This window comes from Cucumis melo, chromosome 3 (assembly GCF_025177605.1).
Source record: "Cucumis melo cultivar AY chromosome 3, USDA_Cmelo_AY_1.0, whole genome shotgun sequence".
Taxonomy (NCBI): domain Eukaryota; kingdom Viridiplantae; phylum Streptophyta; class Magnoliopsida; order Cucurbitales; family Cucurbitaceae; genus Cucumis; species Cucumis melo.
Genome location: NC_066859.1, coordinates 5,331,764 through 5,348,188, shown reverse-complemented (window position 1 = coordinate 5,348,188; position 16,425 = coordinate 5,331,764). Strand labels below are relative to the sequence as shown.

The 16,425-nt window shown below is 30.9% G+C and overlaps 2 protein-coding genes across 3 annotated transcripts; both read left to right on the top strand.

The window, feature by feature from the left end:
* The first annotated feature begins 1,749 nt into the window (after positions 1-1,749).
* On the top strand, positions 1,750-2,437 carry LOC127148561 (amino acid permease 3-like). The gene is made up of 3 exons (XM_051082643.1): positions 1,750-1,836; positions 1,947-2,086; positions 2,189-2,437. Exons 1-3 carry the CDS (start codon positions 1,782-1,784, stop codon positions 2,354-2,356), a joined length of 363 nt encoding a protein of 120 aa, XP_050938600.1. The 5' UTR covers positions 1,750-1,781; the 3' UTR covers positions 2,357-2,437.
* Positions 2,438-4,968: 2,531 nt separating this feature from the next.
* LOC127148560 (uncharacterized) lies at positions 4,969-13,035 on the top strand. Of its 2 annotated transcripts, XM_051082641.1 has the most exons (7): positions 4,969-5,287; positions 8,287-8,353; positions 10,987-11,069; positions 11,178-11,276; positions 12,001-12,101; positions 12,337-12,395; positions 12,783-13,035. In XM_051082641.1, exons 1-7 carry the CDS (start codon positions 5,189-5,191, stop codon positions 12,812-12,814), a joined length of 540 nt encoding a protein of 179 aa, XP_050938598.1. In that variant the 5' UTR covers positions 4,969-5,188; the 3' UTR covers positions 12,815-13,035. The 2 variants fall into 2 exon arrangements, with proteins under 2 accessions (XP_050938598.1, XP_050938599.1); XM_051082642.1 differs by lacking the exon at positions 12,001-12,101 and having other exon boundaries at positions 12,783-12,955.
* The last annotated feature ends 3,390 nt before the right edge of the window (positions 13,036-16,425 follow it).

Genomic DNA, 16,425 nt, shown 5'->3' with positions numbered 1-16,425 from the left:
AGGAATATGATCCATTGCCATATATTGTTGCTAGATTGTACTTGATCAATATGATAGATAAATGTAGGGTTTTGTTAGGGTTAATGAAGTTTTGTATATATGAAACTTTATGCTACCGTAACAGACTGCCGAAGTTTTCATGGATTGAGTTAAGATGGTTCATTTGGTTTTATTATTTGTTTTCCCTGGAAGGGGATGGTTTGAATTTGAAGAGGGTATTTGTTATCTCTCCTGGTTTCATTTTCTATAACATTCTTTTTGTTGTTCGGCATATGTTGAAGTATATAAGAATGAGCATGTGCTTCTAAAAGGATAACGATAAGTTTTTTTTCTGATAAAATGAGAATTAGGACGATCAATGAACCAACTGCCACTAGAACAAATCTGGCCTTTAATGTCGGTTGGAAAAAATGAAAAAAGAGCTTTAATGTCGTTTTTGAAAAGGCGGATGTTTAATGTCGGTTTTAAGCCGACATTAAAGCTGGAGCTTTAATGTCGGTTTAAAACCGACATTAAACATCCTTGTTTTGAAAAGCGATATTAAAGCTCCTTTTTAATTTTAATTTTTTTAATTTTTTATTTTATAAAAAAATGACTTTCTCTCTCTTACTTTACTCTTTCTCAATCACCCACAGGATTTCATCCTTCCAATTTCTTCTTCACTCCTCATTCTCATCTAACAATCTTCCCTTTCTTCTCTGAACAGTCGCCGCCACCACCACCACCATCGTCCCTCGTGCCCAGCCCGTGCCCGCCACCACCGTCGTCACTCCTCACGTTCTTCAAACACTGTTATGCTTGCCACCACTGTCGGGAATCCTTTTCTTCAACCATGTTCATGTCCAGCCCTCGCCACCACCGTCGCCGTCTGCGTTTATCTCACAAGCTCCGATCTGGTTGGCTTGTGGCCAGATCTGTTGCAGAAGAGTCAATTAGCTGTTGCAGATATATGATGTTTTTTGCACTTTACTACATCGGCGAGCCAGATCTACAATATACTTAAGAAAATTGAACATCCCCCTTACATCGGCGAGGAGGATCGGTGTGAAGCGATGTTTCATGAGGACCCTAGTTGGAGTACTTCTTCCTCCATGGACGATCTTCTCATGTTCGATGTTCGTAGTACGATTCATTCTTCTTCTTATGAGTTTTTTCAGACCCGCCTTTGTTGTTCCTCCGCCGTGGATGGTGGAGCTCAGCCTTCTGCTTCCTCCTTCCGACTGAAACGGAGGAAGATGGCAGCCGATGATGATCTCGAAGATACTGCCACTTCTCCTCCTCATCCTTCCATTGTTTCCAAGGTACTTTCTATAGCAAATTAATATCACATTTGTAAATAATTTCAGAAGTAATTTAATATAATTCTTTTTATATTTTCCAAGGCTCATGTTGCAAGCCTATATTTGTCCCTCTGATATTCTATCATCTTTTTCGATCAGAACTTGGTTCTTCTATTGTATTTGTGCACATACAAATATTTGTTTCAACATTTATCATGTGCAATCCAAGTAGCTGTAATTGTTATTTTCAGTTGCCTTTTCTCCGTCATCTAGCTTCCTCTTTCCTCTTCTTCATTTCTTTCCAGCCATGCTGTGTGGCTGTCAATAAGATGTGTCTTGGTGGAACATATTCTTTTCTTTTTTCTAGTCTTATATGTGAGTATTTGGTTGTATAGAACTGTGCTACATTTAGTCAATAATTACGATGTTTTCTTTGTTCAGGCACAAGGAATACGTAACATTGTCGATCAACTTTGGTGGCTCTCCATTGTTGCTTCTGTTATGTCTTTTACTTACTCAACTATTGGACTTGGCCTTGGAGTTGCTCAAATTACTGGTAAATCCCATTAAACACATGGATCATAGTATAATATTTAAAACCTTTTTAATGCGATTTTAAGATGAAGATTGTGACTGTACTGTTCTTGTTTTGATTGTTTGTTTTAGCAAATGGAAAAATTGGAGGGAGCTTGACTGGAATTAGCATAGGAACTGTCACTCAAACACAAAAAGTATGGAGGAGCTTCCAAGCTCTTGGAGACATTGCTTTTGCCTACTCATACTCGATTATCCTCATTGAAATTCAGGTACGAATCTCAGAAAAAATCGATGTCCTTTTCCTTTTCCTTTTCCTTTTTTCTTCTTTTTTCAATTTGATTGATGGAGGTATGTTATGTTTTGTGGAACAGGACACTCTAAAATCTCCACCTTCAGAGGCTAAGACAATGAAGAAGGCAACTCTAGTGAGTGTGTCGGTGACAACGCTTTTTTATATGTTGTGTGGCGCTGCTGGCTACGCACCATTCGGGCACATGGCACCGGGAAACCTACTCACTGGGTTCGGGTTCTATATATAAATACAATATTAAGATTTCATTTTGTGTATGCAAATGTAAAAGACAAATATTAAAGTTTCTAAATAATATTAATTTTATTGATTTGTTGGCCGGAGAAAAAATATTTATTTACACGGATCGACTGTCAGTTTATAAAAAATGGAAAATAATGCAGCAATTAAATAAAAATAAATTTGTAAAAATGGATCCAAAAACAAGGCTTTAATGTCGTTTTTAAACTGACACTATTGGGGATCTATAATGTCGGTTATAAACCGACATTGTTGGCCTCTTTAATGTCGGTTTTAAACCGACATCAAAGCCCAACTGACATTAAAAGGCTTCAATAACACTATGAAAGATGTCGGTTGAAAACCGACATTAAAGGCCTTTAATGTCAGTTTTAAACCGACATTAAAGATGCCTTTAATGTCGCTTTTAAACCGACATTAAAGCCCAACCGACATTAAAGGCCTTTAATAACGCTCGCAAAGATGTCGGTCGCCAAGTGACATTAAAGGTCTTTAATGTCGGTTTTAAACCGACATTAAAGGCCAGATTTCTTGTAGTGTGCCTTTCATTAGATTTTTTTTTTCAGTTTCCAGAATACAATGGATGATCCAACTCTTAAGAACTATAAGATGCATCTTGTGGTACATTTTGATGAAGAATGTAGGTTCCATTGCTGTTTTGTTATATCTTTTAACTATGTTTTGTTGTTGAAGATGTTAAATTTAGTTTTTTTCTATTATATTTTCTTAAATTTGAATTTTTAGTTTTCTCATTATTGAATTCTTGGATCTGATTGATTGTCATAGATCTTTTTCTATGGGGTTAGAAAATGGAATTGATGGATCGATTAGGTAAAATATTATTCACGGCTATTTTTACATTTATAACCCTTGTGTGAAACTATTTACTGCATTTTATCTGTCTCCATTCAAGAACTTCCATAATTTTGGCATCAAATTTATTTGATGTCCTTGTATTAGTCTATATACGATTTGATGTTTGTTTTGTTTAGTATATATTTTGATGGTTGCTGTCTTATTTAGTGGAACTTTTTATGCTTTTGAATGTATATTGTATGTACTTTTTATATCAAACTTGTTGTGTATTTCAGAATTATGTGCAATTGAGGAACTCAAACAGAAAGAGGGTAGTTGAACATTATTTTAGCTAGTATGATCATAGAGACATGAGCAGAATGTGTAAAGATGGTAGTTGAACATTATTACAAGCCGTGTCCAGGGAAATACAAGCTTGCTTCAAACAGAAAGAAAACTCTTACTCTGGTGATTCAGAAAATTGATTCGAAAGAGAGAAACAGAAAATGACAAGATCGAGAACCGAACAGGTAAGTCATAGAAAGTTCCTCACTTGCATATTAGGGTAAATATAATTGATTGTTAAAAAAGCTATCAATCACATTTACTTAATATGCAAGTGAAAATTTTTCTATGGCTTACTGTTCTGTTATCAATCTTTGCCATTTACTACTCCCATCTTCCCAATCAATTTTCCGGAACCACCATGGTAAGCGTTGTTTCTATTTGAAGCAACCTTTTGTTTCTCTCGACACACCTCGTAATAATATTCAATTTCCCTCTTTGTACATTCTGCCCATATTCCTATGATCATACAAGCTACAATAATGCTAAGGCAATGTGAAGAAGTTTAGAAACTGGCGCTGGCGCTTAGAACTATATTTAAGTTTTTATTTTTACTTTGTATTATTCATGTAATTTCTAAACTTACGAATGTGTAATTTTTTAATACTTAAATTAATAATAAATTCGATTTGGTATTTTAATAATTTATTTTTAATTTTACGTTAATTGTAATTCAATTTAGAATTTTAATAATTTTTTATTGATTTTACGTTAATTAATAAAAAATAAGTAGATAACACTGCTGACGTACTTGGCGACGTCGGCAGTAAGGTAGTTGCGATGTTAACAAGCGTCATAGTTCCCTACTGTCGACGCCGTCCAGTTCATGCGTCGGAAGAGCCTTTCATGATGCGTTTTTCATGACAATCTTGCTGACGTCAGTTTTTGCGTCACCGTAGTCTCTACCGATGCATTCTTAGTTTATGTCTATACATCTCTGCATCGGCATACTCCCTTCTACTTGAAAAAATATTTATCATTGTAACAGCTTTGCTCAAAAAATAAAAACTAATAAATAAATAAATAAAAGAAAAAATTTATATGTTAATTTATTTGAAGGAAAATTATTAATAAATTTAACATTATATTATTCAACACTTATATTGCAGACTCTAATATCATCTTAAAAATCATATATTCACTCAAAACCTTAGTTAATCGGATAAAGATAAATTTAATGTTATATCATTCCAGAACTAAAATGTATTGTGATAAATATTTTTCTAAAAAATTATATTACTATCATATTATTTTTGTTATATTACGGAGAAAAAAAGGTTTTGAATGAGATATATATATATAGCTAAAGTTGCACCTAAATCATCGCTAAAACTAAGTTATATCAGTCCAACCATAACATACCCCACCAACCTGTCACATGTCTGCCTAAAACTTTGTGCACTTGCTCTTATAGAAAATTATTAAACTATTCTCAACTTGACAGATTGTTAATAAATTGAATTCTAGGTCCTCTCCAAGTTGCTTTTTACATTATTCTAGGAATTTGAAAGAGCATTATGGGGTTTGAAACATTGGTCTCCTATCTTTTTTCCCTTCTCATTGCATTTTTCTTTTTAAATCTCCCCACCAAATTGACTGCACATCACATTCACAAATCTTCATCCACCAACCTTTATGGATATGGAGCTCCTCCCCTGCCACTGCCACCGCCACCTCCGATATGCAGGCAAGGCGCACCACCGCCAGCCAAGAAACAAAACAAATTGATGCAGCTGCCATCGTTGTCGCCACCACCACCCATGTTCAAATGGCCACGAAGGTTTACCCCTAAATCACCTCCGCCTCCTTTCTAACGCAGTACTAATGAATTGTGGATATTAGGAAAGTAAAATTGATTAGCTTTCTTGTTTTTCGTTTTATGAAATCAAAACTCATAATTTTATTTTCCGATCCTTTATTAGATTGCCATTTGCCCAATATCCTTTTATCCATTAATTAGTTGATCGAGTTGAATGTCATTAAGACTCGAGTAACTAAAACTTTAATTTCCGTGTATATTTGATAACCATTGTTGCTTTTTAAATTTTCCACTTTTTCTTAATTTTCTTAGCAGCTAAATTTAATTTTAAAAACGAAAAATACTCTTTAAAACTACTCCTTTTAAATTTTCAGAGTTTAATTATTATTATTATTTTTTTTTTTTGAAAATATTGGGAGGAAACAAGATTCCAAATATAGATTTTGTTTAAATTCCTTAATATATGGAAATGTTATTGATAGAATTTTGAGAAATCTTTACTGAAATGAATGGAAATTGTTATAATTATTTGATGGAACTCTATTTTATTATTTCTAATCTATCATTTCTATCAAATAAGATAACAATTACATGTATACCGTAAATATATGTGAGAACGTGGATGCGAGATCTTAAATTTAATAAAATAGAAAAATATCAAATATTATTGGTAATTAAATATAGAATTAGAGGAGACAAACCTTTTAAAAAATATAACAAAGCGGAAAAATATTTATACTGTATAAAACAATTTCAAAAACAGAAAAAACTTAGAGACTCATCGTGTTAAATATCAAAAATGTCTCGTCAACCACGCCGTCAACAACACACGCGTAATATATTTGCAATCGTTTAAATTTTGTTATTGTTTGGTACGCGATCGTTTAGATATGACTACAATTTGTCTTTTCAATTCTGTCGTTTAGATTTGATCGTTTAGATTTGGAGACAATTTTTTTTTTCAAAATTTGGTACACAATTTTTTTTAATACTTTTAGTACACGATCGTTTAAATTTCTCTAAACAATGATTTATTTTTTTTACACGATCGTTTACGTTTGGCTACTCCAATTTAAATGATTTTTTTCAAGATTTTTTATACAATCGTTTACTTTTTCTTCACGATCATTTGCATTTGGCTACTCCAATCTAAATGATTTTTTTTCATGATTCTTTATACAAGATGTTTTTTTTACATGATCGTTTACTTTTTTTATACGATTGTTTACATTTGGCTACTCTAATGTAAATGATTTTTTTCAAGATTCTTTATACATGATCTTTTATTTTTTTTACACAATCGTTTTGTAACGTCCCAAAAATTAAGATAATTTTGAAGTTAATTATCTTAATTTTATTTAATTAGATTTAATTTATTGGGCGTTATTTTTGAATTCAATTAATGAGAATTATTTGATTTATGTGGGAATTGAAATTAATTAAAAATTTGTTGGATGAATATTTAATTAATTAGAGGTTTTGACATGGGGTGTTTGTTGAGATTTTGATTAAATGGTAAGTTAAGAGAATCGAGTAAAGTTGGAGATTTCTAGTGTTGTTGAAGTTGAATTTAATTAAATAATTATGGATATTATTTAATTAAATTGTGGGGTGAAAAGTTTGTTGGAGATTTGATAATTATATGTATATGTGGAAATATATATATATAATTATTATGCAAAAGGGAAAGATAATTGTATTTGTTGAAATATAATTATTTAAGGAAAAGATAGTTATTTTGGAAAAAAAGATATTTTGCGAAAATATAATTATTTATAAAAGGATAATTATTTTTGGAGAAAAATAAATAATAATTAATTATTGTTGAAGATAATTAATTATTTTGGAGAAAGATAAATAAAAATTAATTATTGTGGAAGATAATTAATTATTTTGGAGAAAGATAAATAATAATTAATTATTGTGAAAGATATTTAATTATTTTTGGAAAAAGATAAATAATAATTAATTATTGTAGAAAATAATTAATTATTCTGCAGAAAGATAAATCTTGATTATGGAGTGAAGTGATTATAGTTGGGTTAAGATAATTCATGTTGGAAGTTATAAGTGATTTATTGGAAAAGATTTAATTGATTAAATTAATTGAGGATTTAAGTTAATTTGAGTTTTTGGAGGAAAAAGTTGGTTTTGGTGGAATTGGATTTAATTGAGTATATATATGTGGATATATATATTTAATTAATAATTTGGAAAAGTGAAGTTAATTATATTATAGAATATAATTATATTTGTTTGGAAAAGAAGATAATCCATGAAAAGAGAGATGGTTGATTTGATTGGACGAAAAAGATATATATTTATTTAAAAGAGAGAATAATGGTTTAAATAAATATATATGTTTATTGTAGATTTTGGTGAGAGAAAAATAATAATAATAAAGAAGTATTATTATTATTATTAATTGTTATAAATGCCTGAGATTTTGTGCATTTAAGGCATTTATTGAGGAAAGATAATTGGAATAAAGATATATGTATATTTTTGGTATTATATATATATCCTAAAAGGAAAAAGAAAAGGAAATAATAATAATAAATATTATTGTTATTATTTGGGTCTATAAATAGCATTGGAATGCTTAAGTTATAAAGTAAAGGAAAAAGAAAAAGGTTTTTCATCTTCTTCTCTAAGATAACCCTCTGTTGTCGCCGCCTCAACGGTTGAAGTTAAGATTGGTTTCTTTGGAAGCTTGAGGATTTAAAGTGATGAATTTTTCCATCAAGGATAAGAGGATTTTTCAAATTTCATTTGAGTAACCTTGGTAAGCCAATAAAATTAAATTAATATTTTATTAATTTAATTTTGGATCTATTTGGAGTTTCTCAAAGGGTTCAATTGGCTAATTTTTAAGATTTAATCTTGGATTTTTCCCAATCAAGGTTCAATTGGTTTCAACCCCTTTTGTTTGAGAAGTTAATTAATTTGGGAGAATTTTTAGATGTTGGCCAATTGCTAATTTCATTAATTAAGATACTGAGTTTTCCTTTTATGATTAGGATCAAGTTAATTGGAGATTTTTTTTACTGTCAGCTAAGGAGTACTTTGTTTGGCTAAAATCTCAAGGTAAGAGATTCTCATACTAGACCTTCGAATTTAATTTAAGAGACCACATGTAATTATGATTATGCATTGAGGGTAGCTAAAATGCATAATTTGATGCTATTGATAATGACTGTCATTATACTGAGATTATGTTGATGACTGATCTGATGTTATGACCGGTAGTATGTTGATGCTCATGACTAAGATTATTATGTTGATGATTGATGATGATGACTGATATTATGATAATGACTGTTGATGTTGATTGTTGATGCATGATATATTAATCACATGATTAAGGACATTAAGATCAATATTCATGCCATGTTATGATGTTACGTTATGCTACATGCTATGGATAGAGTGTTTTGTTAACTTTGTCTAGTAGAGTCGTACCTGCATGAGTGTTCTTCGGGATCACCACCTTTTTAGGACTGCGTAGTCCGACGGGACCGCCAGTCTGGCATTGATATAGACATGATTCGAGTGATTCGACGGGATCACTCGCAGCCCGATTGTCTTAGTGTTTCCTTCGGGTACACTAAAGACCAGATTGTTCTAGGTGTTCCTTTGGGTTCACCGAAGACCAGATATGTTCCACGGGATCACAGATTGCATGTGTTCGGGAACGTGCCAGTTCTTGGGTACCACTTTTCAAGACTCTAATGGGAAGTTAACAGACACCTAGCGGGACTAGTAGTAGGTCCTTTACTGAGTATACGTTTATACTCACTCTTTCTATGTTTAATAGTTCAGGCGAAGGTAAAGGTAGAGGAAAGCTGGCGAGTGATAGATAAGGATCCGTGACATGCCATATGGGGACTCAGTTTTGCTTCCGCGTTTATGTTTAAGTGTTTCAGCATTATGTTTTTAATGAAAATTTAGTCTTCCCTCATTTTAAAAAGTGTCTCTTGTCATTGTTTCTTTTTAGTAATGACCTCAGCTTAATACAAAGAGTTGGGTTGTTACACGTTTACTTTTTTTACACAATCGTTTACATTTAGCTACTCCAATATAAATAATTTTTTTTTACACTACTAGAAAAAAAGGCTTTCTTGACGGTTGTATTTTTTTTTCTTGACGGTTTTTGGTAAAAACGTCAAGAAATGGGTGGTTTAATAGGAAAATCGTCAAGAATTTTGATGAAAAGGCGGAGTGTAGGCAATTTTTAGAATTCTTGACGGTTTTAAATCGTCAAAAAATATGAATTTTTTCTTGACAGTTATAAACTGTCAAGGATTATCTTCTAAATTCTTGACGTTTTTAAAACGTCATGAATTTTTATAAAATCGACATTCTTGACGTTTTTCAAATGTCAAATAATATGTAACTATACTTGACGTTTTAAAAACGTCAAGAAATGCCGATTAAATTCTTGATGTTTTAAAAACGTCAATAAATACTGATTAAATTCTTGACGTTTTAAAAACGTCGAGTTATATCAATTAAATTCTCGACGTTTTAAAACGTCAAGAATTTTTAGAAAAAGGCAGCGGAAGTTAATTTTCAAATTTCTTGACGTTTTAAAAACGTCAAGAATTACTAAGTAATTTCTAAATAAAAAAATATTATTTTAATATAAATATTTAATAATCAAAATTCCCAAAAAATTCTCAAAATTTACAAACTTCTCGCCGCCTCCCCCAATTTTTTCTTCTCTTTCTTCGCGTGTGTCGTTGTGAACTCGTCGTCGTCGCTCCATCTTCCAAACGTCATCCGTCGAACGTCGCTCCGTCGCCGAGCGTTGTTCTTCTTTAGCTTGGTCAAAGTCGCTCCGTCGCCGTCGTGCAGTATCCTTTTGTGCAAAATCTAGGGTTCCATATTTGAAGTATTTCATCAATTTTTCTCAATTTCGTTTTTCCCCCAAATCGATCGTTATTCCTGATGATCAATCGCATCTTCTGTTGGTTTCTTCTTTTTCGGCTACCAGGACGGTGGCGACTTTTATGAGAATTTTGTTGTCTGTATTTCTTCCATCAAGATTTAGGAATGAATGTTAATGGGGTTTTTGTTTAGGAATGAATGTTAGGTTTTCACTATGTGGGTGTTAATTGTTTGTGTATAATCACGTTTGTTGGTTGAAATTATGTCTATTTGGGGTGAAATGGGTGTAGATTGCTGGCTTTTTGTTTATGTATTCGAGATAATTGTTGTTCTTTGGTTATTCTTTTTTGTTTATTGTAATCCGATTTTTTGGGCTTTTTTGTTATTTGAGACTGTATATTGAGGAACTGAAGGAGGAAGGAGAGTTACAGAGTGGGGAAGTGGAAAATTCGAATGACTACCACAACAGCTGAAAATAGAAACTTATACAAGAATAAGCTGGTGCCTTAGCTTAGTATTCAGTATTTGTTAATGCGAATTTACTTATATCATGCAATTTTTGGAGTGTTTTTCCCTTGGTTCTTTATTCTAGTTTCTGGTATTTTTAAATAATTTTTTATGATAATATTAATTCTCTTATTAATGAGATTAACAGTGATTGATTGGTTTCTAATAGAACACACACTTGCAATAAAAAATTCTTCAATCAGAAAGTACCCCATAAACTAATCTTGGTATGACCAATTCTTTTTGCGTTTTTTTTTTCAAAATTCCTTCTCTGTACTAGTTATAAGAGTTTACAAAATTCTATGATATTTTATGATTGACAGCTCTTGAGAAGATTAAAAGGCCTTTATATGAAAAGCATCCCATGAGCAAATTTGCATGGACAATAGCTGAAGACACTGATTCTGTAAGCATCCTTGTTAATCAGACCATTGAAATAAAATTCCATCAACTCCACTGACTGACAGTTTAGATTTTTGAATGATTTCAAATCTTTTATGGTTTTTATATGAAGATGGAATGGTACAACATCTGCCAAGATGCCCTAAGAAAAGTCAATGAATCGTATCAAGGAAAAGAGACTGCTGGCATCATTCAAAACAAAGTTTTGCAGGTACATATTATTCACATGTTTTTGTGGCTAAAATATCTTAGGCAATAGGTAAGAAGAGATTGTATTCATCTTCACTTAACCCTTTGTCTTGTCTTGGAAATTGGTGGAATATTTTAAATCTTTTTTGGAACACTTCTTGTTTGATGTTGAATGTTGAATCTTTTTTGGAATATTTTGCTTATTGGTTTCAATATGAGTAAGGAGGGAGTTGAAGAATGGGCAGAGGAGTTTCAATGTAAAATAGGAGCATTTCTGATTAGTTACCTTGGTTTTTCTTTAGGTTGGAATCACCAAAGAAAATCTTTTTGGAATCTGTTGGTTGCTAAGCTCAAGGCTATGTGGATGGTTTTGATAGATAGACATAATGATAGATCGCAAAAAAGAGTAGTTATGATTGTTAAGATAATGATAGTGAAGTTTGGAATGAAGCTAGGCCTTAGAAGGGGCTCTTTTTTACCGAGTTAATTAGTTGGATGGCTTTGATAGATAGAAACAATACAGTGCATTTGCGGGAAGGAGTGGAAAACATTTTATGGTCATTAGAGCGATCTGGAAGCATAGAGGCTAATTCATTTTAACTTAATCATTTTTGTTGTTTGTTGAATGTTCGTTGTTTTTTTAGTGGTTACGTTGAGAAATTTCCACGTCTGGTCGTACTTATGTTCGTACTTATTTTTTTTCCTAGCTTGAATTTCTTTTTAATTTATTAACATGATTCTATTAGTCTCGAGATGAGGATGAGGAGATTGAATTCGATTGTGCTAATTACCAGCTTGAAATGATGAGATGCTTGAGAGAACTCAATGTTAACAACACTATTGGATGGTAAGCTTAGTTTTATGATACTGCATATTTATGGAAAGCTTTAACACTGTTACATATATGATCACAGGCTTGGTGATAGTGATTTAAGGGGCATGATTGTGATTTGTATCAAACTGCTATGTCATAAATGGAATAAATAATTTGTCTGTAGTTTGATTGTGATATCTAATTGAATTTTTTTTGCACCTTGACTTCTACTTTTATTTTTTTTACTAACTCAGATTCTTATTTATAGGATTGGAACATCAAATATTGGAGGCTGGAGCAGATATTTGGGTTACTTCATCTTACCAGGTTTGCAATGCCAATGGATTAATCTTTCTTTGTTTTTGTACTTTTCACTCTGTGATGGCTTTGGGGTGTCTTTCTTTTAAATGTTCTACTGTTGTTTTTTTAAAACTTGATGGTTCAAATCGAATATCTTCATTACGATGAATACAATGAGTGAGGATCAAACTAATCACTCCTCTTGAATTGAAATCAAAAAGTTCAAAATGAGTGTTTCTGCTGATGGCTCAGAGTATAGGTGAATTTGAAACAATTAGTTACAAGGAGTTTGTAAATATTTGGTATTGACAATCTGATCTAAACCTATTTCCACCTCCCCTTTACATTGTTATCATCAACATAGCTGATCATTAATCCTATATTTGTTGTTGTGATGTTTTCTACTTCTTGTAGATTGGCTCTGCTGTTGGTGGTACTTAATTTAGCTCATGAATTGGAGGTAGTAGAGGATGCAGAATTCAAGTTTATTTGAAGCCAAGTTTCATTCAAGGTCATTGAGTTCGGTTGATAGAAGTAATGTTTTGTATATGACAATATTGAACAAATATGTAAAGTTTTCGAAATGTTGATACATATATGGTAAAATGTTAATATATGTTAAAGTTTTGGAATTGTTCTAGTGCATATTTATGTTTGAGTTTTCAAACTATATTTGATGTATATTTGTCGTTTATATGTAGTTGAATTCTTGGACCAATGGGAGCATAATATAAGAACTAATAAATAAATTACAATTAAAAAAATGAAAAATTGTTTGACGGTCCTGAAATGTCATGAACAATAAATTTCTTGACGGTTTGCAAATGTCATAAACAACGAAATTCTTGACGGTTCCAAAATGTCATAAACAATCACTTTCTTGACGGTTATTAAATGTCAAGAATAATGCACTCTTGACGGTTTTAAAATGTCATGAATATTCATATTGTTGGCGGTTTTTGTCATTCATAGTCACATTCTTGACGGTTCTAAACTGTCATTAAAACTTATAATCTTGACGGTTCTAAACTGTCATGAATAATTGAATACTTGACGGTTATAAACTGTCAACGTTAACAATTCTTGACGTTTTTTACAACTGTCAAGAAAATTGCCTTTCTTGACACTAGATTCAACGACGATTTTGAAACCGTCAAGAATAATCATTCTTGACAGTTTAAAACCGTCAAGAGAGGTAGTTTCTGTAGTAGTGTTAAAAAATTCTTTATACACGATTTTTTAGATTTTGCTATTTTTTTGTGTACGGTCGTTTAGATTTTGTTACCCAAATTTAAACGACGTAAAAAACAAGGAAAAGAAGAAAGACGTTGGAAAGAAATCACAACGAAAAAAAAAGAGAAAAAGAAGAAATACGATAGAAAGATGAAACGACGTAAAAAAGAATCAGAAAAGAAGAAAGACGATGGGAAGAAATCGCAGCAGAAAAAAAGAAGAGGAAAAGAACAAATACGACGGAAAGAAATCGCAGTAGAAAAGAAAAGAAGGAAAGAAGAAAGACTATGAAAGAAATCGGAGGAGGAAGACAATGAAAGAAATCGCGAGGAAGAGAAGAATGATGAAAGGGCGAACCTGGAATATTTAAAAAATTGTTAACTTTATGGGTTTTGTTATAGACCATAAATAGTTTGGCATTTTGTTACATTTATGAAAGTTTCACTGAGTATTTGTGTACAAATTAAATTATTTGATAATTCAGATAGGAACTAGAGGATTGACCATAATTCTAAAGTTATCCTATATTGAAAATGTTAAAGATAGTTAAATGAAAATGAAATTACTCATGCGACTATAGGGTTCTTTTGGATTTCCTATTGAAAAAGATGTTAATTTAAGAATACATTTTTGAAAAAAAAATTGTAAAATGAGTTTAACATCTAAACACTTACATGTTTGGTTTGACTTCTTTATAAATATATATATGAAAATTTGTTTTTGATTTGTCTTGTACTAACAATGTTTATGCTTGGATCAAATTACCAACAAATACTAGTAAACATTATGAATTAATTTTATAAAGAAATACACACATTTTGAATCTTTTTTTCAGAAATATATTTTAAAATTAATCGCACATTATCTTGAAATTATTAATTTTTTAGTTACTTGAAACTAAACACTAATTTCATTTTTTTGTATTATTTTTTTGGACAATTCAATTTTAAAAACACAAATATCTTGAAATGTAAATACATAACCATAAAAAAATAATTGATTTCCAACAACAAAATATAAATAAGATAAATAATTTTTCCTAGACAAATATAATATCAACTAGACAAAAAGATGTGCAATTTGATCACATTCTTTATTCATCTTTGATTCATGAACCGAACGATCATTTTCTTCATTGATGTTCTCATGATTTCTTACACAAATGTTAAGATGAAGTAGATTTGGCTGGGAGAGAAACATTTGCAAATCCCTATATTTATATGTATATGAACACACATTAAAAAATATTCAAAATATTTAAAAAAAAAAAAAACAAAAAGGATGGAGTGAAAAATAGAAAGTAAAAAGAATAAAAAATAGAAAAAGAAAAATAGATACTTGGGAAAAATTCTCCATTAAACACCAAATAAACATTTATTCTAAAATTTGATTGAATTTGTTTTCTCTAAAAGGATTTATTTGATAATCTCATTTTTCTCAAAATTATTTTAAATCAATGTCAAACACTTCAATTTATCTTAAAATGAATTATTTTAAAAATTAAATACTTTATAAATCAATCTAAACTCACTCTGAATTGGTGGATACATTCCATCAGTCGTTTATCTTCCTCCTTAGATGAATAATAATTATTTGGTAGAAAATCGTCTTTTTGGTTTTGAATGAAGTTGTTTTTTTTTAAAAGATACTTGTGTTTTGAATGATGTTAAAAGATAAATATGTTGTTTCTTGAAAATGGAAAATGAAAACTGTTTTATGTAAAAGAAACATAACCCGTATAAATTTAATTTGGGAAATTGACAAAAAAAAAAAATTAGAAAGAAGTAGTTCATAGGTCATAGAACCTTTTTTTTTTCATATTGCAGATATGAAAATATAATAAGTAATTAGATATATCTGACAGTTATCAGAGGCTAACTAAAGAACTATCAGATAGCTATTAGAAGGTTATCCGCTTTTAATTTTCTACTTTTGCAATTTAAAAAATGTAGTGACATTAGTCTTATTATCATAAATTTTTTTACTATTTTGGCAAATGTCCCATTTAATTTTGAAGTCAAAATCTACAATATGTAATTAAGACCAAATAACTAAAAAAAAAATCAATTGAAAATTGAAAAAATATTCAAAATTTACATGATCAAAATTTGTAGGCTATCAAAATCTTGCATGAGATTTCAATTCAAAATTTCAGCAATATATGAATAATCAATTAAAATGCCTTATTAAAAGCTTACAAAAAACTGATACTAAAAATAAAAAACAAGTTGTTACACCACTTACTCACAAACTTAATCTGTTACCAGAAAATAAATTCAAAAAAACATTAATTTAAATAATCACGTAATTTGAATCAGTCTTCAATACTCCCTCTTGATTCAAATTTGCTAATACCCATCATAGCTCTAAAGTAACACAACTTCTCCTTTGACAAAGCTTTTGTGAGAATATCAGCCCACTGCTTATGTGTGCTGTAATATGACAGAGAAACTTCTTTTGCAACCAAATCACCAATAAAATGAAAGCAAATATCAATGTGCTTTGTCCAGCTATGAAATGTCGGATTTTTCGTCATTGAGATCATTGCTTTGTTGTCGCAGAATATCACACTTGCTCCCTCTTGCTCATGTTGGAGTTCTGTTAGCATTCTTCGCAACCAAATTGCCTGACATGCTGCTAAAGTTGCTGCACCATATTCTGCTTCCGAAGATGATAAAGCAACAATTGCTTGTTTCTTCGAGCTCCAAGTAATAACTCAAACTCTAAAGTGAAACATTCGCTGAAACACTTCGCCTATCATCCAAGGAGCTCGCACAATCATTGTTTGTGAACCCGGATAATTTGAAATTAGAAACTTTAGAGT